This window comes from Bufo bufo, chromosome 4, assembly GCF_905171765.1.
Source record: "Bufo bufo chromosome 4, aBufBuf1.1, whole genome shotgun sequence".
Lineage (NCBI taxonomy): Eukaryota > Metazoa > Chordata > Amphibia > Anura > Bufonidae > Bufo > Bufo bufo.
Window position 1 is genome coordinate 555,208,050 of NC_053392.1, and position 12,100 is coordinate 555,220,149.

The window sequence follows — 12,100 nt, forward strand, 5'->3', positions numbered from 1 at the left end:
TTTGAGGTCAGTTTCAGACATCCATAAGGTAGAGGATTTTTGTGCCCTTATTAGGGGCCCAATTACCCGACCTCCGGTGGTCCTACTGAACCAGACTTACATCATCATTCTATGGGGATACTAGGGCTCAGCAGAACAGCAGGAGGCCTGGGTATTCAGCCCTACAGCAAAGCATCTCACATTACCCAGCAATTATTCATTTAAGCGTAGAACCACTAATATTGTTATCGTCAAAGAGTGCTGGAATGAAAATGTATATGTGATTACATGAATCATAAGGTAAGGACACAGAGAATGGAAGTTGACAAGCACATCCTTAGGCCTTAACTGCCACAATACATAAGGTGAGTGCACACATCCTTCTTATTGCCTTTATGCATTCAGAAATTCTGTGCAACAAGCAGATGAAGGCAGGAAAAAAAAATGACATCTTGGCTCCGCAACAAAGATGATTTATAATTATAGTTTGGTTAAAATTTAAATAAATGCCTGGCGTTTACTTTATACCTTCAGGGCCATTTTCAGGCACTGATAATATGACCTAAAGTTAGGAAATGTGATCATTATCATTATGATACTGCTTCATCATAAGGGACAAGGCAATTTCAGTCTGGTTTTAGATCTAAAATAAATGGTGGTGGTGGTGGGGGTGCCATCAGAAAAAAATACTGATGTAGTGTATTGTCATATGGCAGGAGATATCCCAAAGACTTTTTACCCAATGTATCCCTTCCACTATTTTATTAAAACTACTGCATGACAAAGCTTTCCAAACCATAAGGATAAAAGTCCAGCACTCTCAACTTTAAAGGGATTCTGTCACCTGGATTTTGCCTACAGAGCTGCGGACATGCGCTACTAGATCGCCGCTAGCACGTCTGCAATATCCATTCCCCATAACTGTGAGTGCTTTTATTTAGGCAAAAAAACCGATTATATATATATATATATATATATATATATATATATATATATATATATATATATAAATGAAGCAAGTAAGGAGCCCAGCCACGCCGACACTGTGAGGGAGCCCAGCCACGCCGACACTGTGAGGGAGCCCAGCCACGCCGACACTGTGAGGGAGCCCAGCCACGCCGACACTGTGAGGGAGCCCAGCCACGCCGACACTGTGAGGGAGCCCAGCCACGCCGACACTGTGAGGGAGCCCAGCCACGCCGACACTGTGAGGGAGCCCAGCCACGCCGACACTGTGAGGGAGCCCAGCCACGCCGACACTGTGAGGGAGCCCAGCACCTCCGAATCTCCTCCTTGCTCCCCGAGGTCACCAAGTTAGAACGCCATAATCTCGCACATGCACAAGTACGCGGCATGTCCATGCCGGCAAAGTGTTCCTTCCCTGTGCTGGCATCAGCCTCAGGGAACGAACTGCGCATGCACTAGCTGCAAGATTACGGCGCTCTAACTTTGTGACGTCCGGGAGCAAGGAGGAGATTCAAGGGATGCGGACGGTGCTGGGCTCCTTCACAGCGGGCTTGGCTGGGCTCCTTCACAGCGGGCTTGGCTGGGCTCCTTCACAGCGGGCTTGGCTGGGCTCCTTCACAGCGGGCTTGGCTGGGCTCCTTCACAGCGGGCTTGGCTGGGCTCCTTCACAGCGGGCTTGGCTGGGCTCCTTCACAGCGGGCTTGGCTGGGCTCCTTCACAGCGGGCGTGGCTGGGCTCCTTCACAGCGGGCGTGGCTGGGCTCCTTCACAGCGGGCGTGGCTGGGCTCCTTCACAGCGGGCGTGGCTGGGCTCCTTCACAGCGGGCGTGGCTGGGCTCCTTCACAGCGGGCGTGGCTGGGCTCCTTCACAGCGGGCGTGGCTGGGCTCCTGAAACATTGGTAAAAGCCCCTTGGACTCCTTACTTTCCTCATTTACATATAAAATTGTTTTTTTTGCCTAAATAAAAGCACTCACAGTTATGGAGAATGTATATTGTGGACGCGCTAGCAGCAGCTCTATAGACTAAATCCAGGTGAAAGAATCCCTTTAATTAATCCAAATTAAAATATTGGCAGTCATAGAAACCCCAGCTTACGCACTGTGAGCTCTTACTCATAGCTAATGACAGCTATTATAACACTCTGTTCCATGAACTAATAAAGTTAAACATTAACCAGCAGTTGTAAAACAATATTCTGGATAATCTTCGGTTAGTTGTACACTAACGTTAGAGATCTGGCCGACTCTTCTAGCAGGGAACAGCCTGCCAGATCTCTGTGCACTCATTATTTGACATTCCGTCATAATAGAAGTCTATGGGCTGCAAAACGGATCCGTCCCGTTATGCAGGGGAGTCCTCTCTCCTGCATAGACTTCTATTATGACAGAATGAATAACAGAATGCCTCTAAAGGCATTCCGTCATAGAATTGCGTTATATTCCATAATGCAATTATGCTTTTACCATCAAATGAAGCGTGAGCGAATTTTAAAATCTGAAATTCGCTAATCTCTAGTCAGGATCATAATCCCTGACAAGCAGAGCATAGAGGAGGATGAGGCAGCTCTTTACCTCAGTGTTGTGAAGTAGCTTTTCCTGCTGTGTGATTAGGACAGGTTTTGTGTGTACTAATAGGACAGCGGCCATTTTGTTTCTCCTAATGATTGCTCCCCAGACAAATGAGCCATTATAACTAATGAAAGGTATTTGGGAATATATTTATAATGAAGTAATATGAAAGTATTTTCATTTTCTTAATTCCCGGAAAACCCATTTAAAAAGTCACTACTCTTTCACACAATTTCATTTCATTTAATAGAGAATGGTGTAACCAGCAAATTTCAAAATCACTTTATTTAAAAAATCTGCCTCAAATAAAGCTGTAAAGTCATGCCCACTAGGGGTCTCACTTCCACCTAATTTGCATTCTACTGCCAAGATCCATCCCTGGTAACAAAGACTCAGAAGACGGCAGAGAGGAAGGGGGGGGGGGGGGGGTTAGAGCTAGCCGCTTCTACACTGCTTATCCCATTATAGTCATTGGGGGTGCAGCAATTAAAGGCAGTATGTTCCTGCTTGCTTTGAAGGGGTTTTCCGACCATTGTTTCTCTTTTAAGGATACCCTTTGAAAGCATGTGTTTTTTTGTAACATTTTTAATAAATGGTTATTTCATCTCTGTTTCAACAATACAGAGAGATTAAAGTAATCCGACTAAACAAAGAAAACTGAAGAAAAGTCTTTTCAAGATCTTCTGTAAATGTCATTCTACAAAAATGCCTATTCTAACTGAGGAAAAAGATAGGACAACCCTTGCCCCTAATAGCGAGTGTTACCTCCTTTGGCTGAAATAACTGCAGTGAGACGGTTCTTGTAGCCATCTACCAGTCTTCGACATCGGTCTGAGGAAATTTTACCCCACTCCTCAATGCAGAACTTTTTCAGCTGTGAGATGTTTGAGGGGTTTCTTGCACGTACAGCCCTTTTCAAGTCACCCCACAGCATCTCAATGGGATTCAAATCTGGACTTTGACTTGGCCATTCCAGGACTCTCCATTTCTTCTTTTTCAGCCAATCTTTGGTTGATTTACTAGTATGTTTTGGGTCATTGTCATGTTGCATGGTCCAGTTCCGCTTCAGCTTTAATTTTCTAACTGATGGTCTCACATGTTCTTCAGCACCTTCTGATACACAGTAGAATTACATCGTGGATTCTATGATGGTGAGCTGACCAGGTCCTGCTGCAGCAAAGCAGCCCCAAACCATGACACTTCCACCTCCACCCATGCTTCACAGTTGGTATGAGGTTCTTTTCTTGGAATGCTGTGTTTGGTTTACGCCAAACATGTCCTCTGCTGTTGTGTCCAAATAATTCAATTTTGGACTCATCTGTCGAAAGAACATTATTCCAGAAGTCCTGGTCTTTGTCAACTTTATCGCTGGCAAATGTCAGTCTGGCCTCGATGTTTCTCTTGGAAAGCAAAGGTTTCCTCCTTGCACACCTCCCATGCAAGTTAAACTTGTACAGTCTCTTTCTGATTGTAGAGGCATGTACTTCTACATCAACAGTAGCCAGAGCCTGCTGTAGTTCTCGAGATGACACTTTAGGGTTTTTGGATACCTCTTTTAGCATCTTGCGGTCTGCTCTTGGGGTGAACTTGCTGGGGGCGACCAGTCCGGGCATGTTGGCAGTTGTTTTGAAAGCCCTCCACTTGTAGACTATCTCCGGACAGTGGAATGGCTGATTTCAAAATCTTTTGAGATCTTTTAAATCCCTTCCCAGACTCATAGGCTGCTACAATCTTTTTTCTGAAGTCCTCTGACAGCTCTTTTGCTCTCACCATGGTGCTCACTCTCACTTCAACAGTCAGGAGCACACCAAACTAAATGTCTGAGGTTTAAATAGGGCAAGCCTCATTCAACATGCAGAGTAACGATCTACTAATTATGTGCACCTGGTGTGATATACCTGTGTGAGATCTGAGGCCAATTTAAGAGGGAATACATGTGAGGGTGTCCTATCTTTTTCCTCAGTTAGAATAGGCATTTTGTAGAATGACATTTACAGAAGATCTTGAAAAGACTTTTCTTCAGTTTTCTTTGTTTAGTTGGATTACTTTAATCTCTCTGTATTGTTGAAACGGAGATGAAATAACCATTTATTAAAAATGTTACAAAAAACCACATGCTTTCAAAGGGTGTCCTAATTTTTTCACATGACTGTACCTTGGATTTGTAGTAAAATACACTGCCTGTCCCAAAAACAAAGTCGCCACCTGGATTTAACTAAGCAGTTATGAGCCTCCCATTGGATAATTACTGCATGGGCGATTATCTTTCAGCTGGTAACAAGTTATTGAACCCCAACTGATGCTATGAGTTGCTTCTCATTTCTTAAACAAATATGTCGAAAGATACATCTCGTGGTCGTGGAAAAGATGTTAGTCTGTTTGAGAAGGATCAAAACATTGGCATGCATCAAGCAGAGAAAACATCTGAGGAGATTGCATCTAATTTGAGATAGTGGAGATGAGGGCGTAGAAAAAATTTGGAGATCAATCTCTGCCCTCTGCATTGCTGTCTGTTTTACTGAATGGGTTCAGACACTTTATTCCATAATTTTTTTATGATAATAATTTTTTTTAAAGAATGAAAACATGCAGAATTTGAGCAAATTCTTCATCTTGCAGCTCTTACCTTTTGTTGTTTTCTTTAATATCTTGGGGATTGAGGGACTTGTAGTCACTGAAGGAGAAAATGGCAAAGTAGGTACAAACAAAATTTGATATAAAAAAACTAGTTTTTTTAAACAAGTTCCATCTAAAAATAAAAAAAGTCATAGAACAAAATCATATGGCAAGGAGTAATTTTTCAGCAATTCAATCAACAAAACTATATAGTGTGAAAATTAAAACGGACAAAAATAAATTAATAAATAATATGAATATGGCTGGTTTCAGCGCCTTACAGCTTTTGTCTAAACTAGGAGGCAAGGACCAGGGACAAGCTTTGACAGCCAAATTTGCCATGTGGTAATCCCTTGTCGTCAGCGTTCAAAGAGCTACAGGCTTATTTCTCTCATCTCATTTCAACACGAACAAAATTTTTAATAGCATCTTGAGGTCAGTAGTTTCTATAGGATTAAGGCAAAAAACATCATAAATGAGATGGCAGCTTAAAATGAAAGGGGAACATTGATAGTCAAAAGGTAGATGGTATTAACCCCTCAGCATTCCACAGTCCCACAGAAGAAATATGCTGGCATTTCCTTTCAAGGTAGATGTAATAGGTCTCCATACTTACATCAAGTCCGGTCTAAAGTAGTTTAATATTGCACAAAACGCCAACCCGTTCCTCCATGAGGTGGTGAAGTTGGTTATCTTTACTCCTCTATAGGACTTTGTTACTTCTTTGCACCAAGCGAGCAGTGACTGGCTAGCATTGGGTTGTCGACCTAAGATTGGACTTGGTAACGGACTTGGCTGAAAGAGATAAAAAAAAAGAAAAAAGAAAAAAAAAAGGTCAGTGATTGATGGAAATACAAAATACCAGAATCCAAAAAACCCAAAGTGATTCACTACCAAAATGTTAATGGCTAACACTGGCTGTTAAAGGGGTTTTCCGAGATATTGGATAGGTCATCAGTATCTTAACGGTGGGGATCCGACACTTGGGACTTACGCCGATCAATTGTTTAAGAAGGCACTGACACTCACAGTAGCGCAACAGCCTTCTCTCTGGCTCACCAACAACAGTGCCGTACATTGTATAGCGGGTGCGCTTGGTATCACAGCTCAGCGCCATTCACTTAAATGGCGCTGAGCTGCTCCTAGGCCATGTGACCGATGAATGTGACATCACATGGCCTAGGCAAGGCCGCGAGAAGGCCACAGTGCTATTACGAGCGCCAGTGTCTTATCAAACAACTGATCGGCGAGGATTCTGGGTGTTGGACCCCCACCGATCAGATAGTGGTGATCTATCTAGAAGATAGGTCATCGGTTAAAATATCTTGGAGAACCCCTTTAAGGATTAGAAAAACATGACTGCTTTCTACCAGAAACAGGGCCACACCTGACCACCTGTGTGTGATATTGTGGTACAGTCCCATTCACTTAAATGGAGCTGAGCTGCAGTGCTAGGAGCAACCCAAGGACAGGTGTGGCGCCTTTTACTCTAAATCCGGACAACCCCAAGGAATACATTATCAAGATGCAACATCCACCTGAATGTAGTGGTGATCTGAAGGCACATAAAACAAGTAAGAGCAATAATACGGCTGCAATCTATTCACCAGCTTCAGTTTGTACTACCTAAACCAAAAGGCTCTAGATCCAGCCTTAAAGGGGTTGTCCAATCCTTTACTATGGGTTCGGCAACCTGGACCTCTGCCGATCAGCTGTTTCAGACTACCGGGAGCTGCCCATTCTGCAGTACTCTGATCTTGTAACTACAGCTTATTTATCTGCCCAAAGATAGAAGTCGGCGAAAATTAAGGATTTTGACCGTTTTAACTAACCATCATTATTTTTATAAACTGTCCCCCAGATCTACAACTTTAGTCCACTGTGGACAATACAACAATAGTGCCATAAAACAGTTGACAATTATGACACAACTTTTCTATTTCTCTTGCCACTTTTCAAAAGTAGCCAGGGCTAGTGGAAGGGGCATGGCCTCCGCCACCCAAGAGATTTACTATTGCTTAGAGCAGAAACTGGTGTAAATGATAGTTCAAATCTATGCCAGCTCATGGCCTGAATGACCATGATGTTATGGATTTTCTCACAGAATTCATGTACTTCTTGCTCCTTTGGACTCCCAATACTTTGCCTAAACTTTGGTTCATGTACCAACCTTGATCCAGTGTCTAAAGTCTGAAAGTAAGGCTACTTTCACACTTGCGGCAGAGTGATCCGTCCCCGGAACTGCCTGCCGGATGTGGCAAAACGTATGCCAACTGATGGCATTTGTAAGACTGATCAGGATCCTGACCAGTCAAAAAAATGCATTGAAATGCCGGATCAGTCTTTCCGGTGTCATCCGGCAAAACGGATCCGGCATTTATTTTTTTCACTTTTTTTTTTCGGTCTGCGCATGGACAGATCCGGTATTTTGAATGCCGGATCCGGCACTAATACATTCCTATGGAAAAAAATGCCGGCATTCAGGCAAGTCTTCAGTTTTTTTTGGCCAGAGAGAAAACCGTAGCATGCTGCGGTTTTATCTTTTGCCTGATCAGTCAAAACGACTGAACTGAAGACATCCTGATGCATCCTGAACGGATTACTCTCCATTCAGAATGCATGGGGATAAAACTGATCAGTTCTTTTCTGGTATTGAGCCCTTTTGACGGAACTCAGTGCCGGAAAAAAGAAAAACGCAATTGTGAAAGTACCCTAACAACCAGTCATTTACAGTACTAGAATGACTCACAACTAGAGATGAGTGATTTCATTGTAAAAGAATGTAATTTGACTCAAATAATCATGGTCCCAGATATCCATGGTGTTTAAAGTGTCTTGTGCAGACGTCATGAGCGGAAAAATATAAATGTATAATTAAGTAAGATGTCGCACTAAGAACACTCAAACAACACCAGGTGCTCCTGTAAATTGAGACCACTCACTCAATATAGAAAGGCATATATATATATAGGTAAACAGGGCACTCAAGGATAGCTGCGACCGTGTAATTTAAGCAAAGATGAGCTTTATTAATAATATAAATTTAAATATAATTGATGCATAAAACAATCAAGAATGCAGTAGAATAAATGGTTATTAACAAATAAATGTATATTCGACAGAGCAAAAATATTCGATTGACCAACAAATCTTCAATAATCCGATATTGTAAATCTTGGATCCAATGATTATAAACATCCAAAGACTTGTTTGCGATAAGTCTATTCGTTTTTTACTTTCATATTGAAACAACAGTCATATGCTTTGCAGTTATTCAAATAGTCGCGGCCGCGTCCCGCCAAAGCGACGTAAATGGCAGCAGCTCACTGCTGAAAAGCTTGCCAGCGAATTAAGTCCATTACCTTTGTATCGACCAAGTGTTAATCCGAAATAATCACCAGAGCCTTCAAATGTACTTACTCCCAGGATCTGCCTTTAGATATTTGTAGCAGTGTTCAATCAGGAGGTTAGAGCCGGCTCTCTGTTCGGTTGTTGTCGATTTGGCTGGTAAGGTATATTTTTTAGTACAAAGATGGGGAGCAGCACCAGACGCGTTTCGGGGTCCAACCCCTTCCTCAGTGATATACCACTGAGGAAGGGGTTGGACCCCGAAACGCGTCTGGTGCTGCACCCCATCTTTGTACTGAAAAATCTACCTTACCAGCCAAATCGACAACAACCGAACAGAGAGCCGGCTCTAACCTCCTGATTGAACACTGCTACAAATATCTAAAGGCAGATCCTGGGAGTAAGTACATTTGAAGGCTCTGGTGATTATTTCGGATTAACACTTGGTCGATACAAAGGTAATGGACTTAATTCGCTGGCAAGCTTTTCAGCAGTGAGCTGCTGCCATTTACGTCGCTTTGGCGGGACGCGGCCGCGACTATTTGAATAACTGCAAAGCATATGACTGTTGTTTCAATATGAAAGTAAAAAACGAATAGACTTATCGCAAACAAGTCTTTGGATGTTTATAATCATTGGATCCAAGATTTACAATATCGGATTATTGAAGATTTGTTGGTCAATCGAATATTTTTGCTCTGTCGAATATACATTTATTTGTTAATAACCATTTATTCTACTGCATTCTTGATTGTTTTATGCATCAATTATATTTAAATTTATATTATTAATAAAGCTCATCTTTGCTTAAATTACACGGTCGCAGCTATCCTTGAGTGCCCTGTTTACCTATATATATATTGACTCAAATAATGTTGCTGCCAAATCTGAATTTTTGGTGATTTGATTCGGGTGAATTTTGGGGAAAGGGAGAAAATAAAGTGAGAGAGTAGAGAGAATAAAAATAAGTCCTAGGAGACCTCAGAGTGTCATACACTAATTTCCAGGCCAATTGGAGCACTTTTGATTTGGGTAGAATTAATTTGTACCCGAATCAAATCTGTAGATGATTCAGCTGAATCGAACTTAAAAGGGGTTATCCCATGATTAATGTAAAAAATGAAAATCAAACAAAATCTAGTACATGACAATCGCTTTAACAAATCTTGAACCATCCCTGTAAGGTCTCATGCACACGACCGTTATTTTTTTCCATTTACGTTCCGCGTTCCGTATACGGAACCATTCATTTCAATGGGTCTGCAAAAAAAACTGAATGTACTCCGTATGCATTCAGTTTCCGTATTTCCGTTCAAAGATAGAAAACGGACAAGGATAGTACTGTTCTATCAGGGGCCAGCTGTTCCGTTCTGCAAAAAATGGAATGTACACAAACGTTATCCGTATTTTTTGCAGACCGCAAAACACTGAAAAAGCCATATGGTCGTGTGCAATAGGCCTAACTCACATGTAGAGATCTCCCCATTCACTGCGCCAATTGTTCTGCTAAATTTATTTAAATTTGGCAGCTAAAGGGGCATGTCCTTTCTAAGAGGGCACGTGCTGTCTGCTGCAGCTGGTGGCAGATGAAGGATGGAACTGAGGATGTGCTTCCATCTCATTGAGCAGGACAGAGAAATTAGAAAAAGAGCAAACAGCAGGTGGCGCTATACAGACAGATTTCCGTGAATAACTATACTAAATTTAAACTTAAATATAAAACTATACAACATTTTTAATTACATGCAATTACAAAAGTATTCAGATCCAGGTGCTGGTTTAAAAACTGTAGATTATTATTCGTGGGACAACCCCTTTAATGGAATTTTGTGCGATTTGCTCATCTCCACTTATAACTAACAATACAACATTTCTCGATATACATTGTATATATATTATCTTTCGATTTTTAACTTGTCTAGGTTTTCTATTTCTTCCGATCTTTTTTTCTTTGTTTCCTTTAACAGCACAAGTTGTAAAATCAACAAATTAAGGCGGAAAAAAAAAAGGTTTGGTGACTATTGCCAATTTGTCTTCATGGACATGAAGGATGCTGATCAGAAATGTCTGAAGGTGCTTGGTATCAACGTCCCATACATTTATTTGACGGAGCTGCTACTTAAACACGGCTATAAATTTTAGTGGAAATAAATAAATAACCACAGTAAGAAATACAATTCTTTTCTTCGACAATCTCATTGTAATATAGAAAAGAGGTGAAAAATGTAATTTTGATATGACAATATTTACAACCAGGCACTGAAGAACATGCGTCCTGTTTGGAAGTAAAAAATACTGTACGCTCTCCACCCCAGATGTAATCCTTTGATGTCAGTAATAGCTGTCAGCTCACGGAGACATAGTGAGCAGTCTATACTGAGCCATAGCCCCTGGCGTGCCTCCGCCAACGAATCCAGCGCACAGCGGCGGCTCTAGACTTCTGTCTGGACACAAATGGTGCCGAGTAAAACAGCTCGATTGTGATTTCGACACTTCAGGCACTAGATACATCTCTGTAAGTGAAACACACCCTTACTAAAGTGAAGTCATGTAAAATTATCTTTTCAGTTACAAAGGGGGGAAAAAAACGACAGTCAAAAATAAAAGAGTAACGTCAACATTTTGCTGTCTCTTTGATGACAACGCTGGAGATGACATTTCACAAATGGCGTCTGTAGGTTTACTAATGTACGCTCCTTGACAATCTGTAGGTTGAGGATTTTAACCCTCTGGTGCTGTGTGCGAATGTGGAGGTGTTTGACATGGGAACAGAAAAGTAATATGCAATAAATTACTCAACACTCAGAAAAAGTATATATTTTTTTCTATAAAAAGGAGAAAGCTTGTTCCTTGTTACCATCTTTAAATATGAGATGTATACCACACGGGAAGTTGCGGACTTGCTTTGTTTCTGTATGGTAGATGCAGGACTTGCCCTGTGTAGCCCTACCAGTTGGGGAGGGAGTATTTTACTTCTACCTACCTATACAGAGCACCCGCCCCGAAAGGGGCGACCCCGTCCGGATACCTGCCCCTATCTTGGACCTGATTCCTAAGTCTAAAACATTATTGCCAGCGGCGGCTGGTTGATATCGTTGTTTCCCCCAACCATAGGGGATCCACTAGATCCTGGATCACTGTATCCCCCTGACCGTCCAGCATAGGACCACCCCTCCTCTGCAATACCGCATCCCACCATCCTGGGATAGCGGACATAAGCTTTTTTGCTTTTTCCAGTGTTTATCTAGCTTCAGGCTACACACCTGCGGCTATTTATCCGTCTTTTTCCATCCTCTGTATTTACTCCCCTTTAGAGTCACGGACAGAAACGTGCCACGTCGGGAGGTCATTGGAAGCACCATAATTTTTTCACTGGCAATGTTTTAGAATTCGGGATCAGGTCCAAGATAGGGGCAGGTATCCGAAAGGGGTCGCCCCTCTCGGGGCGGGTGCTCTGTATAGGTAGGTAGAAGTAAAATCGCTCCCTCCCCAACTGGTAGGGCTACACAGGGGAAGTCCTGCATCTACCATACAGAAACAAAGCAAGTCCGCAACTTCCCGTGTGGTATACATCTATTGCTTCCTGAATACCTACCCCCCCCCCGAACTGATCCCATTGTCT

At 42.2% G+C, this 12,100-nt stretch overlaps 1 protein-coding gene across 1 annotated transcript in view; it reads right to left on the reverse strand.

The window, feature by feature from the left end:
* Positions 1 to 12,100, reverse strand: part of EHBP1 (EH domain binding protein 1) — a 411,889-nt gene that overhangs the window by 189,970 nt on the left and 209,819 nt on the right. The window contains 2 exon segments of the mRNA XM_040430136.1: positions 5,142 to 5,188; positions 5,747 to 5,925. Of these exon segments, the coding sequence (XP_040286070.1) occupies positions 5,142 to 5,188; positions 5,747 to 5,925 (226 nt within the window).